The 25,582-nt window shown below is 44.9% G+C and overlaps 1 protein-coding gene across 1 annotated transcript in view; it reads right to left on the bottom strand.

Annotated features, from left to right (window-relative positions):
• The window catches only part of LOC138669768 (contactin-associated protein-like 5), a 1,597,333-nt gene that overhangs the window by 848,943 nt on the left and 722,808 nt on the right, over positions 1-25,582 (bottom strand). Inside the window, exon 12 of the mRNA XM_069756498.1 lies at positions 4,164-4,283. Coding sequence (XP_069612599.1) covers positions 4,164-4,283 — 120 coding nt within the window. The remainder of the gene's footprint in view (positions 1-4,163; positions 4,284-25,582) is intronic.

Below are 25,582 nucleotides of genomic sequence, written 5' to 3'. Positions count from 1 at the left end.
TGGGAAATGTTATTTATTAACTATTTTTCGTGACATATCTCTCTGATTTAAGGGCATAAAAATTCAAAGTTTGAAAATTGCAAAATTTTAAAAATTTTCGCCATATTTCCGTTTTTTTTCATAAATAATCGCAAGTAATATCGAAGAAATGTTACCACTATCATGAAGTACAATATGTCACGAAAAGACATTCTCAGAATCAGCGGGATCCGTTGAAGCGTTTTAGAGTTATAACCCCATAAAGTGACAGTGGTCAGAATTGCAAAAATTGGCTCGGTCATTAAGTACCAAATTGGCTCTGTCACTAAGGGGTTAAATGAAGATAATAATAACAAAGAATTTGTGTTTGCAATCATTTTCAGGAAGAAAATGAGTATTATCTCACAGAATTGCAGGGGTGTCAATATTTTGACCATGACTGTAATTGTCTAAGGGTCACTTTCATCTTTCCATCTGTCTGTCTGTCCTTTTGTCTGTCAGGGATATTCATTGGTCGCGGCCTCTGTCTGTATTGGAATCCAAGTCGCTGATTGGTCTCGCCAGCTGCCTGTCATGGCTGCCGCGACCAATCAGCGACGTCCACAGTCCGATTTGTCCTTCCCCTGCAGTCAGCGCCCGGTGCCTGCTCCATACTCCCCGCAGTCACCGCTCACACAGGGTTAATGCCACGGACTGCGTTATGCCGCAGGTAACTCACGCCGTAACCGCCGCCCAATAACCCTGTGTGACCAAGTTTTTACTATTGATGCTGCCTATGCAGCGTCAATAGTAAAAACATCTAATGTTAAAAATAATTAAAAAAATAAAAAATCATTATATACTCACCTTTCACGATGCTCCGGTGACCGCTCCATGCAAGCTGCCGGCTCTGGTGCCGTGTTTGGGAGAAGGACCTGCTATGACGTCATGGTCATGTGACCGCGACCTCATCACAGGGTCTGCGCGAGAAGGACCTGTCATGACATCACGGTCATGTGACCGAACTACAAGGGGCCCTCGGCAGGTGAGTATATGTTTATTTTTTATTTTTTAACCTGAGACATACGTGGCTGGGCAATATTCTACGTGACTGGCCAATATACTACATGGCTCTGTGCTGTATACTACGTCGCTGTGCAATATACTACATCACTGGGCAATATACTACGTGACTGGGCAATATACTACGTGGCTCTGTGCTGATTACTACATCGCTGTGCAATATACTATGTCACTGGGCAATATACTACGTCACTGGGCAATATACTGCGTAACTGGGCAATATACTATGTGCCTGGTCAATATACTACGTGGCTGGGCAATATACTATGTGGCTGGGCAATATACTTCGTGGCTGGGCAATATACTATGTGGCTGGGGAATATACTACGTGGGCTGTGCAATATACTACATGGCTGGGCAATATACTACGTGACAGGGCAATATACTATGTGGCTGGGCAATATACTACGTGGCTGGGCAATATACTACGTGGCTGGGCAATATACTACGTGGCTGGGCAATATACTACGTGGCTGGGCAATATACTACGTGGCTGGGCAATTTACTACGTGAGTGGGCAATATACTATGTCGCTGGGCAATATACTACGTGGACATGCATATTCTAGAATACCCGATGCGTTAGAATTGGGCCACCATCTAGTAGAACATAAAGTTCTAAGTTCACTGAACAATCATATTACTGAATATTATTCATATTAATATTATTAGTGCATATATACAGTGGGGCAAAAAAGTATTTAGTCAGTCAGCAATAGTGCAAGTTCCACCACTTAAAAAGATGAGAGGCGTCTGTAATTTACATCATAGGTAGACCTCAACTAAGGGAGACAAACTGAGAAAAAAAAATCCAGAAAATCACATTGTCTGTTTTTTTAACATTTTATTTGCGTATTATGGTGGAAAATAAGTATTTGGTCAGAAACAAACAATCAAGATTTCTGGCTCTCACAGACCTGTAACTTCTTCTTTAAGAGTCTCCTCTTTCCTCCACTCATTACCTGTAGTAATGGCACCTGTTTAAACTTGTTATCAGTATAAAAAGACACCTGTGCACACCCTCAAACAGTCTGACTCCAAACTCCACTATGGTGAAGACCAAAGAGCTGTCAAAGGACACCAGAAACAAAATTGTAGCCCTGCACCAGGCTGGGAAGACTGAATCTGCAATAGCCAACCAGCTTGGAGTGAAGAAATCAACAGTGGGAGCAATAATTAGAAAATGGAAGACATACAAGACCACTGATAATCTCCCTCGATCTGGGGCTCCACGCAAAATCCCACCCCGTGGGGTCAGAATGATCACAAGAACAGTGAGCAAAAATCCCAGAACCACGCGGGGGGACCTAGTGAATGAACTGCAGAGAGCTGGGACCAATGTAACAAGGCCTACCATAAGTAACACACTACGCCACCATGGACTCAGATCCTGCAGTGCCAGACGTGTCCCACTGCTTAAGCCAGTACATGTCCGGGCCCGTCTGAAGTTTGCTAGAGAGCATTTGAATGATCCAGAGGAGTTTTGGGAGAATGTCCTATGGTCTGATGAAACCAAACTGGAACTGTTTGGTAGAAACACAACTTGTCGTGTTTGGAGGAAAAAGAATACTGAGTTGCATCCATCAAACACCATACCTACTGTAAAGCATGGTGGTGGAAACATCATGCTTTGGGGCTGTTTCTCTGCAAAGGGGCCAGGACGACTGATCCGGGTACATGAAAGAATGAATGGGGCCATGTATCGTGAGATTTTGAGTGCAAACCTCCTTCCATCAGCAAGGGCATTGAAGATGAAACATGGCTGGGTCTTTCAACATGACAATGATCCAAAGCACACCGCCAGGGCAACGAAGGAGTGGCTTCGTAACAAGCATTTCAAGGTCCTGGAGTGGCCTAGCCAGTCTCCAGATCTCAACCCTATAGAAAACCTTTGGAGGGAGTTGAAAGTCCGTGTTGCCAAGCGAAAAGCCAAAAACATCACTGCTCTAGAGGAGATCTGCATGGAGGAATGGGCCAACACACCAACAACAGTGTGTGGCAACCTTGTGAAGACTTACAGAAAACGTTTAACCTCTGTTGCCAACAAAGGATATATTACAAAGTATTGAGATGAAATTTTGTTTCTGACCAAATACTTATTTTCCACCATAATATGCAAATAAAATGTTAAAAAAACAGACCATGTGATTTTCTGGATTTTTTTTTCTCAGTTTGTCTCCCATAGTTGAGGTCTACCTATGATGTAAATTACAGACGCCTCTCATCTTTTTAAGTGGTGGAACTTGCACTATTGCTGACTGACTAAATACTTTTTTGCCCCACTGTATATATTATTCATATATATATATAAAGTTTTTACTACACTGTGTACCGTGTGACCCTGGCTGTACCGATATAACGTTATTATCACTCCCCGAACTTGCTCCAGAGCCTGTGTAATGTGTGACCCCGGCTGTACCAACATAACATTATCACCCCCGACTTGTAATATGTTATATCGCTCCAGAGACTGTGCACAGTGTAACCTCGGCGGTACTGGAATGTGCCCAATTTTCAACCTTGGCCCTCTTTAATAAATGGTTTTAATAAACTGTTGTTATTTTGTCCATGTGGGCAATTTTCCATGTGGGCAATCCTCCGTGTTTGGAATTTTCCTTGTTGGCATTCTTCCTGTTGGCATTCATGGCTGTGGGCTTTTTTTGCGGATGTTTTTCCTTTGGGCATTTTTCATGGAATACATTTATATACATACAGTATAATTTTTTTTTTAAATCAATAGCTGGAACTAGAAATGAATTAGCAGGTTCCCCACAACATCACAACCAGTAATGGTTTCTGCTGTGTAGAAAATAAGCAATCATCTCTTTTATAAAACTTGAGCGGAGACATGTGTCATTTGGAATATTTATTTGAGATCACAGCTGCTTTGTCACCTGCATACTGTATCCGAAAAATAACTCTGCACTGTAGAAATGTCATCTCTGTTCTGGTTTTGGAGAAGCACAGGTGATGGCAATGAAAAAGCCAAGAGTAGATGGTTCTTGCTTGTCATCAAAGTAAATGAAGTTTCTGCTGCTTTAATTAGCTTATCCCGTTTGATATTGGAGATTTTGAATTATTTAAGCCAGTATTATATATGAATACAGAGGATGTGTCCCTTACCGGTTATATTACAGTAAACACGGAAAGGTGCAAGGGGCCCGCTTCCATCTGAATCAATGTAGTAGTAATCGGAGAGGTATCCTTTGTGCTTATATGCCTCGCAGGACTGTTCATACAATGCTGGAAATGGGTAAAAAAGAGGAAACAATGTTACTTTTTCAGTTTTTTTTAAATAATATGCAAATTTACTATAATTTTTGTCTGTCAGTATGTGACATGATATAGTCTCCTGGGCAAATGAACTGAGCAGTCTCGATGGAATCTGAGAATTTTGCTCATCGAGAACATTTTTCAAAATTAGACCAATATGGCTGAAAATTGAGGCTTGTTTAGAATCTGCCAGATGCGCAAATCAAAAAGGAAAATTAATAAAAAATCTTATCCGAGGATAAGCTTCTGCCACATGGACACATTTAACATTGTGATGCCTATCCACCAAGGCAAAGAAATCAAACCTTCCATAGATGTCCATAAATGAAGTTATGGGTGATAACGCATTTACTTGTGTTCAGTACTTATAACACCTGCAATTTATATATATATATATATATATATATATCTATATCTATAGATATAGATATAGATATAGATAGATATATATCTATATCTATATATATATATATATATATATATAGTATATCTTATCAGGGGTGGAGGTTGTGGTTTGGGAAGAAATTTCACTGACAAAAATTTGGTTCCTGTTCAGATAATGTGTTTAACGTCATGGTCACACGTTCAGCATTTTATCAGTAAGACAATTAAATAAATCTATCCCCTGTTCATTTGGAACAGAACAAATATTCACCATATGCATTTGTCTAATCTATATCCTGGATTCTGCATTCACTCACATTCACCGCCCTTGCATTAACTCTTTACACGCCATTCATATCGGCCCATCTTTCCTTTCCTCTGTATAGCATTCATGCTCTGTTCACATTGCTTAACAGTGCCGATCCATTCAGTCCCACCATCCAACACAAAAGACGCTTTCACAAATCACTTAACCATCTGCTCACTCTTTCTATCCTCCTTCTCCTAGTCAATGGAGACATCTCTTCCCACCCCGGCCCCCCATGTTATAGCAAGTCTAACCTCCCAACTGCTACAGTCAGAAACCCCTCTAACCTTATTAATATCCCATGCATGCATTGTGCTTCTTTCAATTGTGCCCTGTGGAATTCTCGCTCTGTGTTTACTAAACTCCATTTCATCCATGTCTTCTTCCTTTCTAATTCTCTTAACCTCCTGGATCTTACTGAAAGCTGGATCCAGCAGTCAGACACAACCGCTGCTGCTGCTCTTTCATATGGTGGACTACACTTTTCTCATACCCCAAGATCGGACAACAGAGCAGGTGGGGGCATTGGCCTGCTTCTATCAACCAAATGTACCTTCCAAGTTATCCCCCAAATACCCTCACTTGTCTTCCCTTCTTTTCAAGTCCATGCTTTCAGGCACTACATCCCCTTCTCCATGCGAGTGGTGGCGATGTATCATCCTCCCGGGCCCTCTCATCAGTTCCTGGATCACTTTACCACCTGGCTTCCACACTTTCTCTCCTGGGACATCCCCACCCTCATCATGAGTAGTGTTGAGCGATACCTTCCGATATCCAAAAGTATCTGGTATTGGATTGGATCAGCCTATATTCAAAAAATATCGGATATAGCCGATACCGATACCCGATACTAATGCAAGTCAATGGGACCAAAATATTGGAATTAAAATAAACCCTTTTTTTCCTTGTAGGTTAATTCTACATGAAGGAAAACAACTAAGAATAATGTAGGATGTATTGGGGGAGGTGGAGGAGACATTAAAGGCATAGAGGTTTAGCCCAATCAAATGGAATAGCAGGAATTAATTTTTTTTTTAAAGACTTTCGGAGTTACAAAGCTATTGACTATGTTACAATTTTTTATATTTAGTCAGATATTTATGTTTCATTACTTCCATGCTGTTCACCTTCTTTTTAACTTCTCCCACACTTTCTTCTTCATCATCCTCAGCAGCATCATCTTTTCCATTAACTTCTCCTTCACCTTATTCATCTTCTTCTTCTTCACCTTCTTCGTATTATTTTTTTGTTTTACATTCTTCATATTCTTTTTATTCAACTATTATTCTTCTTCATAATCAACTTCTTCGTCTTCTTCTTCTTCATCATAATCGTATTTGTGACAGCCAGGCCTTCCTGTAGTTGTTATCTATAAAAGTCTGAAGATTACACCTTCTGTTCTGCCTGTCACAAAAGATTTACAACAGGATTTGTCAGCATTCAGGTTTTTTCCAGGGGTACCACGAGGAGGAACGGACTCACCCCCATTCACTGCTTAGTCTTCTTCTGCTTATAATTTAGATATCTTTTGCTCTGATTTTTAGTCTTATGCTTAATATTCTTCTGCTTTTTGTTCTGCAGCTTCTTGTTCTTCTGCTTCTCGGTCTTCAGGGTCGTCATCTTTAGGGTCTTGAACTTGGAAATGTAGCAGAAGGTACAAGAGCAAAAGACACTGCCAAGAACCAGCAGACGGTACTGGAACCCGGATGGCTAGTCGAAGGTACAAGAGCCAATGGAACTACCGAGGACCAGCTGATGTTACTGGAACCCGGTTACTAAACAGGAAATACCCGTGCCAAAAAGCACTACCAAGGACCACCTGACGTTGGTGGAACTCGGATACCCAGAAGGAGGCACCTAAGCCAAAGGCTCTGCCCAGAACCAGCTGACGGTACTGGAACCAGGATGGGGAGCAGAAGGTTAAAGAGCAAAAGACCCTGCCGAGAACCAGCTGATGGTACTCGAACCCGGATGGCTAGCTGAAGGTACAAGAGCCAATGGAACTACCAAGGACCAGCTAACGTTACTAGAACACGGTTACTAAGTAGGAGGTACCCGTGCTAGAAAGCACTACCAGGGACTACCTGACGTTGGTGGAACTCGGATACCCAGAAGAAGACACCTAAGCCAAAGGCTTTGCCTGGAACCAGCTGACGGTACTGGAACCAGGATGGGGAGCAGAAGGTACGAGAGCAAAAGACCCTGCCGAGAAGCAGCTGACCGTACTGGAACCCAGATGGGTAGCAGAAGGTACAAGAGCCGTTAGAACTACCGAGGACCAGCTGACGTTACTGGAACCCGCTTACTAAGCAGGAAGTACCCGTGCCAGAAAGCACTACCAAGGACCACCTGAAGTTGGTGGAACTCGGATACCCAGAAGGAAGCACTTAAGCCAAAGGCTCTGCCCGGAACCAGCTGACAGTACAGGAATCAGGATGGGGAGCAGAAGGTACAAGAGCAAAAGACCCTGCCGAGAGCCAGCTGACGGTACTGGAGCCCAGATGGCTAGCCGAAGGTACAAGAGCCAATGGAACTACAGAGGACCAGCTAACGTTACTGGAACCTGGTTACTAAGCAGGAGGTACCATGCCAGAAAGCACTACCAAGGACCACCTGACATTGGTGGAACTTGGATACCCAGAAGGAGGCACCTAAGCCAAAGGCTCTGCCCGGAACCAGCTGACGGTACTGGAACCAGGATGGGGAGCAGAAGGTACAAGAGCAAAAGACCCTACCGAGAACCAGCTGACCGTACTGGAACCCGGATGGCTAGCCGAAGGTACAAGAGCCAATGGAACTACCGAGGACCAGCTGACGTTACTGGAACCCGGTTACTAAGCAGGAGGTACCCGTGCCAGAAAACACTACCAAGGACCACCTGAAGTTGGTGGAACTCGGATACCCAGAAGGAGGCACCTAAGCCAAAGGTTCTGCCCGGAACCAGCTGACGGTACTGGAACCAGGATGGGCAGGAGGGACTACCCCTGACAAAGACACTTCTGAGCAGCAACTGGCGGTGTTGGAGCCTAGGGAATCCAGGAGAAGCAGAATATAGGCTGAGGCCTAATTGGCGCCAGTTGAAAGGGAACCTTTAACCCCCAAAGGTGTTTGCAACTAAAAGAGCCTCCTTGTGCGACACTAATGCTGCACAAGGAAAAGGTGCCTCTTTTCATTTTGCTCCTTGTACACGCTGAAGTTAACACTTATAAAATGTGTCCCCTCATACCCTGAAACTGTCCCGGAGGCAGGACTTTCCTTCTTAATGAGACGCAGCACAGCTGTCATTCACATCCCCTTGACAGGTTCCCTTTAATATCTGTTGTTGTGTTTGCGTGGCGGTCGCAGGACACATTGTCGGCTACACAGCAGGGGAACAGCTGGCGTTACTGAAATCCACTGACATAGTGGCGAGTGTTTTTCTCTGTGCAGCCAGCACTTCTGAGCACCAACTGGCGGTTTTGGAGCCCAGGGAATCTAGGAAGAGCAGAGTGTAGGCCGAGGCCTGCATTGGAGGCAGTTTAATATCTGTTCTGTCTGCTTGGTGGTCGCAGGACATGTTGCTGGCTACACAGCAGGGGAACAGCTGGCGTTACTGAACCCCACTGACACAGTGGCGAGTGTTTTTCTCTGTGCAGCCAGCACTTCCGAGCAAAAAACTGGCGGTATTGGAGCCCAGGGAATCCAGGAGGAGCAGAGTGTAGGCCGAGGCCTGCACTGGAGGCAGTTTAATATCTATTGTGTCTGCGTGGTGGTCGCTGGACACATTGCCGGCTACACAGCAGGGGAACAGCTGGCATTACTGAACCCCACTGACACAGTGGCAAATGTTTTTCTCTGTGCAGCCAGAACTTCCGAGCACCAACTGGCGGTTTTGGAGCCCAGGGAATCTAGGAAGAGCAAAGTGTAGGCCGAGGCCTGCATTGGAGGCAGTTTAATATCTGTTCTGTCTGCATGGTGGTCGCAGGACATGTTGCCGGCTACACAGCAGGGGAACAGTTGGCATTACTGAACCCCACTGACACAGTGGCGAGTGTTTTTCTCTGTGCAGCCAGCACTTCCGAGCACCAACTGGCGGTATTGGAGCCCAGGGAATCCAGGAGCACCAGAGTGTAGGCCGAGGCCTGCACTGGAGGCAGTTTAATATCTGTTGTGTCTGCGTGGTGGTCGCAGGACACATTGCCGGCTACACAGCAGGGGAACAGCTGGCATTACTGAACCCCACTGACACAGTGGCGAGTGTTTTTCTCTGTACAGCCAGCACTTCCGAGCACCAACTGGCGGTGTTAGAGCCCAGGGAATGCAATAGACGCAGAGTGTAGGCCAAGGCCTAATTTGAGCAAGTTGAAAGGGAACCTTTAACCCCCCGCCCCAAGCGTTTGAAACTAAAAGAGCCACCTTGTGCAGCAGTGATGTTGCACAAGGAAAAGGTGGCTCTTTTAGCTATGCTCCTTGCAAACGCAGAACTAAACACTTCTAAAATATGTCCACTGATACCGTGAAACCGTCTCGAAGGTGGGACTTTCATTCGTAATGGGATGCAGCACAGCCATCATTCCTACCCCCTTGGCGCCGTGCGCTGCCTCTTCAGCGTTTGAATCTGTCCTGTAGTCTGCGCTGTTATGTTCAACCTTGGCCATGTGCTGTTAGCGCTGCCCATCTTCTAACAACATTTGGTGTCAGGCTGAATGCGCCGTGCGGCCGCATTGCCTGAGATCCCGCCTCACAGTGTCTTCTGATTTAAACACACTGCGGGCCTGGGATTCATGGGCATGCGCAGTGCATATCTTCGCCTCTCACTCACCTCCTTCCGACTTCTTCAGACTGTGCGGCGTCACGGCCGTGGCATGCTATCAGGGATCAGCTGACGGCGCACAGTCTGAAGAAGGCGGAGGGAGATGAGTGAGAGTCTGAGGTGAAGATATGCACTGCACATGCCCATGAATCCCAGGCCCGCAGTGTGATTAAATCAGAAGACGCTGCGATGCGGGATCTCGGGCAGCGCGGCCGCACAGGCACAGTCCGCGTGACACCAAATGATGTCAGAAGATGGGCAGCGCTAACTAAGCATGGCCAAGGTTGAACATAACAGCGCAGGCTATGGGACAGATTCAAACAATGCTGAGGAGTCGGAGCTTGGAGCCAAGGGGGTAGGAATGACGGCTGCATTCCGTCTCATTAGATAGGAAAGTTTCACCTCCGGGCCGTTTTCACGGTGTGAGGGGACACATTTTGTAAGTGTTAAGTACAGTGTGTGCAAGGAGCATAACTAAAAGAGACACCTTACTGCTGCACAAGGTGGCTCTTTCAGGTACAAACGTCTGGGGGGAGGGGACAGGTTCCCTTTAATTTCAGTTGTAGTGTCAGCGTGGCGGTCGTAGGACACATTGCCGGCTACAAAGCAGGGGAGCAGCTGGCGTTACTGAACCCCACTAACACAGGAGCAAGTGTTTTCCTCTGTGCAAACAGCACTTCCGGGCAGCAACTGGCGGTGTTGAAGCCCAGGGAAAGCAGGAGGAGCAGACTTTAGTTTTTGCCGCACACCCAGCAGAGGAGCAGCTGGCGTTACTGAACCCCAATAACATGGCAGCAAGGGTTGACTGTGCAGACAGCACTTCCGGGCAACAAATGGCGGTGTTGAAGCCCAGGGAAAGCAGGAGGAGCAGACTTTAGTTTTTGCCGCACACACAGCAGTGGAGCAGCTGGCATTACTGAACCCCACTAACACAGGAGCGAGTGTTTTTCTCTGTGCAGACAGCACTTCCAGGCAACAACTGGCGGTGTTGAAGCCCAGGGAAAGCAGGAGGAGCAGACTTTAGTTTTTGCTGCACACACAGCAGTGGAGCAGCTGGTGTCACTGAACCCCACTAACACAGGAGCGAGTGTTTTTCTCTATGCAGACAGCATAACTAAAAGAGCATTACTGCTGCACAAGGTGGCTCTTTCATTAACAAACCTCGGGGGGGGGACAGGTTGCCTTAAATTTCAGATGTAGTGTCAGCGTTTAGGACGTTACTGAAACCCAATAACATTGGGTCATGTGTTTTGACTGTGCAGACGGCACTTCTGAGCAGCAACTGGTGGTGTTGGAGCCCAGGGATTACAGTTCAGGTGGTAGAAACATGAACGTAACAGGAGACCTGGACACTGTAGCCAACCAATTTTTTAATCTGGAAGAGGAGTTGCAAATTCCTGTGAGATCTAGGCCTTGTTCATTTTCAGAAAAGTAAGCCGGTCAACGTTATCAGAGGATAGTCGCTTGCGACGGTCTGTTAGTAGACCACCTGCGGCACTAAAGACGCGTTCCGATAATACACTAGCAGCAGGGCAAGCCAGCACCTCCAATGCATACTGGCTAAGCTCTGGCCTTGTATCCAGCTTAGAGACCCAAAACTTGAAGAGGAAAGAGCCATCTGGGAGTACATTGAGAGGGCAAGCCATGTAGTCTGTCACCATCTGACAGAAACGTTGCCTCATGCTGACTGGAGCTGTCTGTGATGTGTAGACATTTGTGGTGGGCACACAAAAGTTTGTCACAGTTGGGCCATACTGGTCTTGCTTTGTGCTGAGGCACTGCTTCTGCTCCCTGTTTGTGCTGACCTTCCTCCACTGCCATGACGCACTGAGCTGCTTTGTAAAGCACTAGCAGCACTGCTCTCAGTTGGACAGGACATGATGGAATGCACCAGTGTGTCTAGATACTTCCGCATTTTACACTCCTGGTTTCACGGTATTATGAGAGTTTGTAAGTTGTCCCGGTAGCGCGGATCTAGGAGGATGTACACCCAATAATCAGCCGTGTTGAGAATGTGGGCGATGCGGCGGTCATTTCTCAGGCACTGCAGCATGAAATCAACCATATGCTGCAGACTGCCAACAGACCAAGAAACGCTGTCCCCTGCTTGAGGCGTGATCTCTGCCTGCTCTGCATCACACCACCCTCGCTCTACACACTGACTACTTGAGAATTGTGTAACTCCCTCCTCTGGACCGATGTCTTCCTCCTCAATTGACTCCTCCTCATCCTCCTCACAAAGTGTCCCCTGCCTAGGCCTTTGTGAGGAACCACGTTGTGCTGACTGTCCAGAAGCAGATGGAATTGGTGACTCCTCGCTTGCAGTGTTCTTTCAAGCAGGCAGATAAGGGGGACAGTCATGCTGACTCGTGCATCATCTGCACTCGCCATCCACGTGGAATCATCGAAGGCACACAAAACCTGACAGACGTCCTTCATAGTGGCTCACTCAGTGGTTGTGAAGTCTGAACAGCGCGCAGTGCACCTGATGCAGCTGGTACTCCATTACTGCTTGCTGCTGCTCACACAACCGCTTCAACATATGTAACGTGGAATTCCACCTGGTGGGTAGGTCACATATGTTGCGATGTTCCGGAAGGCGGAATCGGCGCTGCAGAGCTGCAATGCGCGATCTTGCCATGCTGGAATGCCGCAAGTGAGCACGCTCTAGGCGGACCTTGTGCAGCAGTGCATCAAGATCTGGATAGTCCCTCAAAAAACTCTGCACAACCAAGTTGAGCACATGTGCCAGACATGAGATGTGAGTGAGGTTGCCTAGGGCCAGAGCTGCCACCAGATTTCAGCCATTGTCAAACACTACCATGTCTGGCTGGAGATTCACTGGCACAAACCACACGTCGCTCTCCTGTTTGATGGCATTCCAGAGCTCCTGCGCTGTGTGGCTTTGATTCCCCAAAGAAATTAATTTCAAGACGGCCTGTTGACGTTTGGCCAAGGCTGTGCTCATATCGGTCGTAACAGGTAAGCATTCACGGGTCAAGGTGGAGGTAGACCGTGATGGCTCCTGCAGCGATGATTCTGAGGAACTGGATTATGAGGAGGAGGCAATGTGTACAGACTGGATTCCTGCAATCCTTGGAGTTGGCAGAACACTTCCTGCACCACTCGCACGATCTGTACCCGGCTCAACAACATTAACCCAATGGGCAATGAGGGAAAGGTATCGCCCCTGTCCATGGTGACTGGTCCATGCATCGGTGGTGAGGTGGACCTTGCTACTAATGGCGTTCAGTAGCGCGTGTTTTATGTGTCCCTCCACATGCTTTTGCAGGGCAGGGACGGCTTGCCTGCTGAAATAAAAGCGGCTGGGCACATTGTATTGTGGGACTGCCAATGCCATCAAGTTACGGAAGGTGTCAGTCTCCACCAGCCTGAATGACAGCATGTCAAAGGGACAGTAGTTTTGCAATGCCAGCATTCAGAGCCTGTGCTCTGGGGTGGCTTGTCGAGAATGGACGCCTTTTCTCCCATGCCTGTGCTACCGATGGCTGTAGACTGGGCTGGGAGTGTGAGGATGACAGGGAACATGGTGATGTGGGTGGAATTACACTGGGTCTCTGGACAACAGTGCCAGAGGTTCTTCCATGGCGATCCTGTGAGGAAGCCGAACCAGCTGTGTGTGAGGTGGAGGAAGTGGCAACAACACGAGCTGAAGAGGTGGTAGGTGCCGCTGTAGGTTGGCCTAGGTCTTCAGTGTGTTTTTGTAACTCCACCGCGTGCTTGGTCCGCACATGTTTCCACATGTTTGTGGTATTGAGGTTGCTGACACTTTTCCCTCTTTTGACTTTCTGATGACACAACTTGAATTTGACTAAGCAAATGTCATATGCAACTGTGTCAAAAAAAGACCAGGCACTGCAAGTCTTGGGAGCACCCGTTTTGGCTTTTGGAAGAGCCATGCTGTGAATGGGTGCCGAAGTGGAGGCTACAGGCACCGCAGTCTTCCCCCTCCCCCTTTCCCCTCCCTCTTTGGGCCATTCGGGGAATCTCTTCCTCAGAGCTGCTCCCACCACCTTCCTGTACCTTATGCCATGATGGGTCAAGGACCTTATCATCTACACTACCCTCTTCCATCAACTGCTTCTCCTGGGTAGTCTTGGCAGCACAGCATGCACCAGAAGGTGGCACCTGAGTCTCATCATCAGATGCGTACTGAGGTGTGCCGACCAGAGGCACTGGCCCACCCGCCTCTTCAGAATCAGAGGGACAAAGCTGTTGGGCATCACTGCATTTCTCCAATGCTGCTTGGCTGGCCCCCTCTTTCCAAGCCAAGAGACGCAGAACAGAAGTAGAGATGGCTCCTGTCCTGGGCTCTCTGACTACCTGGGCAATTTGGCAGGTGGTGAAGAGACAGATGGGTGCTCTCCAGTGCTCTGTGCCTGACAGGATGTGGCACTAATTGAAGTCGATGCGTTAGCTTCAATTTGTTCTTCCCGCAGCAGCGGGGTATGGCGATCTCCTACAAAGCTGCGCATGAAGGACTGTTCCCTGCTGAAACTGGGTGATGATGAGTCACCGGTGCCCGCAGCAGGCACAGAATCCTCACATCATCTCCCTGCTCCACGCCCACGGCCATGTGCCTTACTCCCTGCCTTCTTCATCTTGGTAGACTGACAAAGATAGGTAGAAAAGTACCAAATGCGTAGTGTGCTTATTCCTGAACTGCTCCTAACAGGTATAAGAAGCACTAATTTTCTAAAGTGTGGACTACACTTTTATATGAGCTAATGTAGCCTACACAACTGTAAAGTGGTGTGTTTGGTGAACTTTATTATTATTATTTTTTTTGCAGAACAGACTACAGAGTGAGCTGCACTCACACACAGACCGCGCAGACAGCTGTGAATGGCGCTGCAAGGCCAAAACAAGCTCCTCTATGTAATCCTATATAGTGTTTTTCCACAATCTAGCAGGATACGGAGGGAAAGCCACTAATAGGATAAATTTGAAAAAATGTGCTGCAGGCTGCACTAATTAAGAAACAGACAATGGAACGGTATGAGGCAGTGACGCACCCTGAGCTGACTACAACCGGCTGTGGCGGTAGAACAGACTACAGAGCGAGTTGCACTCACACACAGATGGTGCAGACAGCCGTGAACGGCGCTGCAAGGCCAAAGCAAGCTCCTCTATGTAATCCTCTTTAGTGATTTTCCACAATCTAGCAGGATACGGATGGAAAGTCACCAATAGGATAAATTTGAAAAAATGTGCAGCAGGCTGCACTAATTGCAAAAAATGGACAATGGATTGAATAGTATGAGGCAGTGACGCACCCTGAGCTAACTACAACCGGCGGTGGCTGCGGACAGACTACAGAGTGAGCTGCACTCACACACAGAGACCTTGAAGACAGCTGTGAACATCGCTGCAAGGCAAAAGCAAGGTTCTCACACAGCGGTTGCTAAATTAGCCTGGGTAAAGCACAATGAAGCAAATCGCTATCTCTAATCTGGCCCTCAGTCAGAACACAGCATCCTGTCCCTAACTGAATTTGCAGCAGAGTGAGCCTAAAATGGCGGCGGCGATTTTTATAGCGCATCATGACATCATTTCAACAGCCAATCACAGCCATGCCAGTAGTTACATGCCTACCATGCAGAACAGGATGTGCCCACACTTCTAATCATTCCTTATTGGCTGAATTCAGGCTCTTTAGAATTATGAGAACTTCCGATTCCGGTATCCGATATACTGAAAATATCGGAACTCGGTAGCGGAATTCCGATACCGCAAATATCGGCCGATACCCGATACTTGCGGTATCAGAATGCTCAACACTAATCATGAGTGATTTCAACATCCCCATTGCTTTTCCCCTCTCCAGATCTGCTTCTCACCTTTTATCTCTAACCTCATCTTTCGGCCTCTCGCAGCAAACCAACTCTCCAACGCATGAAGGGCGGAAACTCCCTCAACTTAGTCTTCTCCCAGCTTTGCTCAGTGGACAATTTCACAAACCCCCCTCTCCCGCTCACTGACCACAATTTTCTTTCATTCTCTATCAAGAACTGCCATCCTGCTCAGGCCACCCCCACTTTCCACACTTATAGAAACATACAGGCCATTAACACCCAGAAACTTTTGAAGAACTTGCAGTCCTCATTGGCCCCTATCTCCTCCATCTCATGTCCTGATTCTGCACTGAAGCATTACAATGAAACCTGGCAAAGTGCCCTGGATGAAATTGCACCTTCTATACATAGAACAACTCGGCACAGATGGCGACAACCGTGGCACATGCTGCAAACACGTTTCCTACAGCGGTGCTCCAGGTGTGTCGAACGTCTGTGGAGAAAATCTAATCTAACCGAAGATTTCATCCATTATAAGATCATGCCTAAAATAAACAACTCTGCCCTTCACCTCTCCAAACAAACCTATTTTAACACCCTCATCACCTCACTGTCCAATAACCCTAAACGTCTCTTTGACACTTTTCATTCCCTACTCAACCCAAGAGTGCAGGCCCCAACCACAGATCTCAGCGCTGACGATCTGGCCAATTACTTCAAAGAAAAAATTGACCACATCTGACAGGAAATTATCTCCCAATCCCTTCATACCATGCACTGTCCTCCCTCCCCCATTGCATCTAGTTCACTCTCTGACTTTGAATTAGTTACAGAAGAAGTAATCAGGGTCCTTGCATTTTCTCACCCAACCACTTGCACCAGTGACCCCATTCCGTCACATCTCCTCCAGTCCCCTGCTGTCACCTCTCTCCTAACAAAAATATTCAATCTTTCTCTCTCTTCCGGTAACTTTCCCTCCTCATTTAAGCATTCCATCATACATCCATTACTTAAAAAACCATCCCTCGTCCAAAATTGTGCCGCTAATTATAGACCTGTCTCTAATCTTCCCTTCATCTATAAACTCTTCGAATGCCTGGTCCACTCCCATCTTATCCGCTATCTCTCAGATAATTCTCTTCTCGACCCTCTTCAATCTGGTTTTTGCTCTCTACACTTTACTGAAACTGCCCTCACTAAAGTCTCTAGTGATCTACTAACAGCTAAAGCTAATGGTCATTACGCCATGCTAATTCTCTTGGATCTCTCCGCAGCATTCGATACTGTGGATCATAAGCTCCTCCTCACTATGCTAAACTCCATTGGCCTCATGGACGCCATTCTCTCCTGGTTCGCCTCCTATCTCTCTGACCGCTCTTTCACTGTATCTCTAGAAACGGGCTGTAGGAACGGAGTTAAAGAAAGCCCCACATGACTGCGTTGCCAAGGGAACGCAGGGGAGCAATTTTTAAATAACGATGCAGAGAGAGGGATTGGTTTAAGGGATGGGGAGGAGTAGGGGGGTGGTGCAGAGTTATGGGGCGGGTTATGGGAAAAGTGCGGGAAAGGGGGCCATTACTTTTTGATAGCTGACCTGAGAAGCCCACCCACCCTCCCTTGTTGTTTTGTTCTTTGCTTCAGGCGCTTTATAGGGGTAACGTGGGCATTAGTTGGGAAATTACTTGTAAATTTGTCCATGAAGGGGTTATGTTTTTACTGTTGTTACAGTGGCTGGTTGGCGGGGGGCGGGGTTCTTGGAGTTGGTTTCATGGTGCTGATCTGGCTTTGGTTTACTGGCTCTGGATGGGGATTTTTACCTTGGAGCTTTGGGGTTGGTTTGCCCGGTAAACGGGTTACATGGTGCCCTCGAGCTGGTGGTTACGGCTGAGGGTAAAGAAGGGTTTTTTCATGTTGGTTTTGGGCTTTTGCCTTTTAGGTGCCAGATTTATTAGCGCCAAGAACCCTCCCCTCAAGTTTTTTATACAAATGTATAAATGGTTGTTTATGTTTGTTATTAATAAAATGGCCGCTGTGGCCAAATTATCCAAAATAAATAGTTGTTGTGTTTTTTAATCTAAGAGTATTAATAGTTCTGGGGTATTAGGAATAAAGGGGTAGGAGAAGCCTGGTATCTCGGAGGTCCCATCTTGGAATACGCAGTCATGCTGGTTCCTCCTCCTCTCACCTTCCTCTTACTGTTGGGATTCCTCAAGGATCAGTCCTAGGCCCCCTCCTCTTCTCTTTGTATACTGCCCCGATTGCACAAACAATCAGTAGATTTGGGTTCCTGTACAATCTATATGCTGATGACACCCAATTATACACTTCTTTTCACGCCTGCCTTTTTAGAAAACACAAGTGATTGTCTTACCGCTGTCTCTGACATCATGTCCTCCCACTATCTGAAACTGAACCTGTCAAAAACCGAACTCCTCGTGTTCTCTCCTTCTACTAACCTACCTTTGCCTGACATTGCCATCTCCATGTGTGATTCCACCATTACTCCCAAGCAGATCTCTGCAGCATCTCCAGAACGACCATACTGGAGCTATCCATGCTTGGGACATCAGTTTATGTGTATTACAGTGTCTTGGTAGATTTTCAGTTGTGTTGTACTCCTTCGATTATTGGATGATGAATTGAATGATGTTTCGTGAGATGTTTAGAGCTTGGGCTATTTTATTATAAACTTAACCTGCTTTACTCTTTTCCACAACTCAATCCCTCACCTGTCTGGTGTGTTCCTTGGTTTGTATGAAGCCGTTTGATCCCTAATATTCTCAAATAAACCTCCGAGGCCTTCACAGATCAGCTGTATTTATACTGAGAATAAATTAGAGGTGGACTCAATTTACTAAATATGTGACATCTGGCAATTGATCACTCAGGATTTTATTTAGTGGTACTACGGAAGCTGAACACAAATGCACGGCATAATTTTCAGATTTATATTTAAAATATCTACTATATAATTGTCTAAGGGTCACTTCCGTCTTTCTGTCTATCCTTCGGTCTGTCATGGATATTCATTGGTCGCGGCCTCTGTCTGTCATGGAATCCAAGTCGCTGATTGGTCTCGCCAGCTGCCAATCAGCGACGGCCACAGTCCGATTAGTCCCTCCCCTGCAGTCAGCGCCCGGCGCCCGCTCCATACTCCCCACAGTCACCGCTCACACAGGGTTAATGCTAGCGGTAATGGATCGCGTTATGCCACGGGTAACTCACTCCGTTACAGCCGCTATTAACCCTGTGTGACCAAGTTTTTACTATTGATGCTGCCTATGCGGTAATAGTAAAAACATTTAATGTTAAAAAAAATAAAATAAAAAAAAATCATTATATACTCACCTTTCGCGACGCTCCAGTGACCGCTCCATGCAAGTGGCAAGTTCCGGTACCAAGGATGGTATGGGAGAAAGACCTGCCATGACGTCATGGTCATGTGACCGCGACGTTATCACAGGTCCTGCGCGCGTGCGCAAGAAGGACCTGCCATGACGTCATGGTCATGTGACTGAACTACAAGGGGCCCTCGGAAGGTGAATATATGTTTATTTTTTATTTTTTAACCTGTGACATACATAGCTGGGCAATATACTACGTGACTGGCCAATATACTACGAGGCTGGGCAATATACTACGTGGCTCTGTGCTGTATACTACGTTGCTGGACACTATACTACGTGGCTCTGTGCTGTATACTACGTCGCTGTGCTATGTACTACGTGGCTCTGTGCTGTATACTACATCACTGGGCAATATACTACGTCACTGGGCAATATACTATGTCACTGGGCAATATACTACGTAACTGGGCAATATACTACGTGGCTGGGCAATATACTATGTGGCTGGGCAATATACTACGTGACTGGGCAATATACTACATGGTTAGGCAATATACTACGTGGCTGGGCAATATACTACGTGGGCTTTGCAATATACTACGTGGCTGGGCAATATACTACGTGACTGGGCAATATACTACGTGGGCTGTGCAATATACTACGTGGGCTGTGCAATATACTACGTGGATATGCATATTCTAGAATACCCGATGCGTTAGAATCGAGCCACCATCTAGTATATATATAAAACCATGTATCATTTCCTTTTTACAACACAAAAACTTGCTTCTTTGTGTTGGTATATCACATACAATCTCAGTAACATACATTTAAGCTTGTGGGTGTAACGAGAAAAAAGTATGTAAAAGTTCACAGAGTATAAATACTTTTTCAGGGCACTACAAATGCTACTTTACTGGATTCAGGGACTCCATCCACATTACAAGATGCTGACAGATTACATAGCAAATATCTGTTGAAGTTGCAGTGAATTCTGCTTAGTGGTGATTGCATTAACTCCAAAACAGAACTCTGAGCTCTAAACAGATATTAAAAATGAAATAACACAGCATTTTGGATTTACTTAGATTGCAGATGCTAAAATGTGCTCAGTAGTGGACATGTATAACATTTCTTTTTAACCCAATATTTACTAAAATTTACGTTTGGCTTGAAACTTTTTAAATAGAAATTGTCATATAAAAATCTGATTTACAACCCTGTATTGCCAGATGTAACCTGCTTTATCGTGAACATCATCATCTCCCCCACCTCATTAAAACCTCAGTTCTAATTGGGTAACACTCACACTGTACTTTAGTTTTTGCGTATGCTAGAAAATAGATCACATCTTGAATAGTAACTCTGTGGGGTAAGGAGTGTAGAATTAGATTTCTATTTTTATTCCTTGTGAATATCACAAATTCTCATACTAAGCAGTGCAGCAGTTTTCCAAGGTGGCCATAGAAACAAAAGTAATGTGTAATGAAAGTTATAGCTGATCTATGAAAGAGTCTAATGTTAAAAGTTTGGATTCACCTATTCATGCAATATTTTTCTTCTTTCTTTTGGAATGTGCACATTATAGATTCAGTCTGAAGGCAGCAAAACTCCAAAGTAACATAGATGGAAATATGGACTAAAGAAAAGATTGTGAAAGGTACCAGAATATGTGTTGAACCTTAGATTCTTCAAAGATTCCCCCTTTTACTCTGGTGACAGCTTTACAAACCCGTGTCATTCTCTCAAAATGCTTCATCAGGTAGTCAATCACCTGGAATAGCTACATATGAATAGGTATACCTTGTTAAGAGTTAATTTGTGGAATTACTGGCCTTCGTAAAGTGTTCCTGTCCATCCAATGTGTTTTACAGAGGCAGTATTGGCACACAGTTCCAAACACTGCTGAGCCCTAATACATAACTGTTCTAAGACAGAACATGGCAAGAATCAATCAACCAAGTAATGAGAAATGACAGTACATCACTAGTTTAAGACATGAAGGTTAGTTAATCAGGAAAAGTTCTAGAACCTTGAAAATTTTCTCTACAGCAGGAATGAAAACTATCAATCATTATGATGAATTTGTCTCAAATGAGGACCACCCCAGGAACGGAAGACCAAGAATTCCCTCTGCATTGAATACGCTTATTAGAATTACCAGCCTCAGAAACCACAATCTGACAGCACCTCATATAACAGCCTTCTTTACTGATACACAGACATCAAGCAACAGGTATATCTCAACATTAACAGTCCAGAGTTGATTGTGAGCAGCAAGCCTTTATAGTCAAATGTCTGCAAAAAAGCCACTACTGAGGACCGCAAGAAAGAAGATGAGACTTGTTTTACCATGACTCATTGACTTGACATTGGATCAGTGGGAATTTGTATCTATGGTATGATGTACAAAAATTTGAGTTGAGATTGTTCATACATATTGCCATGTCTTTGTGACATGCAGAAAAGGTGGGCAGTCCATTTCTACATGAGTGGAACCCACCATGCAGCATTAAGGCAAAGGTGATCATGTTGGGGTGGTTTGCTGGTGACATTATTGGTGATTAATTTCAATGCACACTTTCCCAGCATGACAACCACAACATTATTTAAGGCCATGCCATACCATCTTGTTTTCGCTTAGAGAAACCATCATTTGTTTTCTAGCAGAACAATGACTTAACACACCTCCTGGCTATATAGGGGCTATGTGACTAAGCAGGACAGGGATGGAGCGCTGCACCTGGTGATATGGCCCTAATAATAACACAATGTTAGAGCAACTGAGATGGTTTGAGACTTGAGATCAGCAGATGTGGATATTAGCAAATCATGAAGAAAATCTGATTTACATCCGTTACCATTGGTGAAATTAATGTTGCTTACTATTTTCTGTCTCCCCATGCACTAGAGCATAACAAATATAGAATGCAAAAGAAAAACAAATACTTATACTTACCTGTCACAGCAACCTTTTTCCAGTACTCCATGTGTTCTTTTCTGCTTCTATTTGTCTGCTTCACTCCAGGCTAGGTCTTCTGGTTCACTCTTACAGTCTTCCAGAACTCAAATGGAACCAAGGCAATGTGTCTCCTAACACCGTGACGTCACAACGTGTACCATGCCATAACAGCATGGCGCGACATCTGAGGCTTAGACAAATCAGAAGCCAGGGTCTGGAGAGAAGCTGCCAAAGAGAATGCACATGACAGGGACAGTAGAAAAGAAAAAGGCATGGAGGACCAAACTACTGGCTCTTTATAGCCGCAGCTGGTTGCGATTTTGCTGAATTGCACAGAGCAAATTACCAAAAATCCGCACTCAGGAGTCTACAAATTGTGTTTCTTTACTACTTGTTTCCCTATGTGTTCCTATTTCTGCCTTCAGTCTGAATTTACAATGTGCACTCTTTAATAAGAACCAGGAGGACGATTGCATGAACACATGTGTCCAATCTCTTCACTGGTAGTGTATCCAATATCAGTTATCTGGTAAACTTCACTGTACATCAAAGCAAATTAGGCATAACAATTAGGGAACATCTGAGCCAAACATGATAACACAGTATGGAAAAATAATTGATTACTCAGGAAAGAAGGATAACAAAAATGGTGGGTAAGAAGAAAGAGACACACTGAAGGGATAGAGTGAAGGAAACAAGAGAACCAAAAATGCTTGATGTTGGAAGTAAAACAAAAATAGAAATGTAAGAAGAAAAGGAAACATTGAAACACACATATGAAAACAGCAAATAGACCAAAGAAAAGGTAAACAAGGGAGACATGTCAAAGGAGAAGATGGACAATGGAAAAACAGGAAGAAAATAATTATCCAAGTTATAAATAAATGGAATATAAGGGAAATAAAAAACAGGAAGACAGAAAAAGAAAAAATTAGTGAAGAAGAAAAGTGAAAGAAAAATAGGGAATGATGCAAAAATCTAAAGGGAAGTAAGGAAACAAAAAGTAAAAGGAGATTGGTAGAGTAGGTAAAAAGGAATTAAAAATCAAAAGGACCTGTCTCCTCCATACATCTGTGACCTCGTCTCCCGGTACTTTCCTGCACGCAACCTCCGATCCTCACAAGATCTCCTTCTCTACTCCCCTATTATCTCCTCTTCCCACAATCGCATACAAGATTTCTCTCGTGCATCCCCCCTACTCTGGAATGCTCTACCACAACATATCAGACTCTCGCCTACCATCGAAACCTTCAAAAAGAACCTGAAGACCCACCTCTTCCGACAAGCCTACAACCTGCAGTAACCACCGATTGACCAAACCGCTGCACGGCCAGCTCTACCCTCACCTACTGTATCCTCACCCATCCCTTGTAGATTGTGAGCCCTCGCGGGCAGGGTCCTCTCTCCTCCTGTACCAGTTGTGACTTGTATTTTTCAAGATTATTGTACTTGTTTTATTATGTATACCCCTCCTCACATGTAAAGCGCCATGGAATAAATGGCGCTATAATAATAAATAATAATAATAATAATAATAATAATAATAAAAGGAAGAGAGTGTATGAAAAAGGAAAACACTAGGAGAAGGATGGCAAGAAGAAAGCGTGAGAAAGAGTCAATAAATGATGGACACTTAAGCAAATGTGAGAGGTAAGAAAAAAACACAGAAGTAAAATAAAAAGAAAAAAATTCAAAGCATGGCATGGAGAATAAATGGCTGAAAGAAAACAAAGCAAAAAATGAAAAAAGTATGCATAGAGAAAGCAGGACATAGGGAAAGAAGGAAACAATACCAGAACAAAGGGAAGAACACAAAAAGATTTAGATGCAAAATGACAGGTAAGAATGAATAAACAGAAAAAGAGCAGGAAGAAAAAAATGTCACTTTAAAACATTAGAGGGAAACGGTCAGCAGGATACCACCCTTCCCAAAATAACTTATATGTGCATATAGCTCTTCCAAGGACAAGTTCAGCAATTCTGGTACATAGCCAGACTGTTTTTCCATTACTGAGATATCAGGATTTCAATTTATATGCAAATAAGGTGAAGAACTATTTGTAGATCTGAAGTCTCTGTCACTCCAGCTCTGTTGCCCACCCAGCACGCACCGCTTTCTCCTGCTTGACTGAAAGCTTTTATGCTGTGTTACTTCGTGCAAATAAGGCATTTAGTCAAGCAGGAAAAGGCAGTGCCTTGTGGGGAATAGAGCTGGAGTGACTGAGATTTTAAATCTATAGTCTCATTTGCATAGAAATTCAAATGCTGATTTTTTTTTTTGTAATGGAGGAACAGACTGTCTAGTTAAAGGTATTGCTAGACTTGTCTCTGAAAGTGCTACATCTATATATATAATTGTCTAAGGGTTTTTCCGTCTGTCTGTCTGTCTTTCTGTCTGTCTGTCCTGGAAATCCTGCGTCTCTGATTGGTCGAGGCCGCCGGGCCTCGAACAATCAGCAACGGGCACAGCGACGATGATGTCATAAAGGACGTAGACATCTCACGTTTCTGATTCAGCGACGGGCACAGTATCGATGTATAAACCTATAAAGAAGATGCCAGGTAGTGGTTTTAAGGTAAAGAAAATTACCAAGCCCAAGAAGGACTGCAAAAATGACCCACAGACCACAACCAAGCAATAGAGGTATAGACAACAATTTATTAGAAAAAATATATAACACACAAAATATGTAATAAATATATATATATAGGAACAGCAGGTGTTTGGGAAAGCAGATAAAACTACATCAGCAAAAAGATGTAAAAAGCTGAAACAGGAACACAAAAGATCCAGGCATCCTAACTAACACACCACACCGGAGATATGCCTATAAATGGAATGAGCATCCAGGGTGAATCATACAAAGATCGCTCCACATATGGGCATAACTATGTCTAATAATAAGTAACAGGCCCAGAGCAATAGACCAAGATATGTAATGAAAAATCTCCAAAATATTATACATATATCCGTGGAGCTCACAAAATATACCAAGCATATAGATATACACAACGCCAGCAAGCCCAAGTCCTAGGAAAAATGAACGCATGCTATATAGAGTGTCACTGTGTTACCTTGAGACATGCTGGTGTCCGGGCGCCGGTGTGGTGGGAGCAGGAAAAGAGCCTCGACGCGCGTTTCGCCGTCGCGGGCTTCGTCAGGAGGCGTCAAATAAGGCATTTAGTCAAGCAGGAAAAGGCAGTGCCTTGTGGGGAATAGAGCTGGAGTGACTGAGATTTTAAATCTATAGTCTCATTTGCATAGAAATTCAAATGCTGATTTTTTTTTTTGTAATGGAGGAACAGACTGTCTAGTTAAAGGTATTGCTAGACTTGTCTCTGAAAGTGCTACATCTATATATATAATTGTCTAAGGGTTTTTCCGTCTGTCTGTCTGTCTGTCTTTCTGTCTGTCTGTCTGTCCTGGAAATCCCGCGTCTCTGATTGGTCGAGGCCGCCGGGCCTCGAACAATCAGCAACGGGCACAGCGACGATGATGTCATAAAGGACGTAGACATCTCACGTTTCTGATTCAGCGACGGGCACAGTATCGATGTAGATGTCATAATGGTTGCCATGGCGACGATGATGTCATAAAGGTTGCCTCGACCAATCAGCGACGGGCACAATCTGCCGCGAATTCTGGAATCATCATTGTCCA

Source organism: Ranitomeya imitator, chromosome 3 (genome assembly GCF_032444005.1).
Source record: "Ranitomeya imitator isolate aRanImi1 chromosome 3, aRanImi1.pri, whole genome shotgun sequence".
Classification (NCBI taxonomy): Eukaryota; Metazoa; Chordata; class Amphibia; order Anura; family Dendrobatidae; genus Ranitomeya; species Ranitomeya imitator.
Note: the sequence above shows the minus strand (reverse complement) of the source record. Positions and strands in the feature narration are given on the sequence as shown.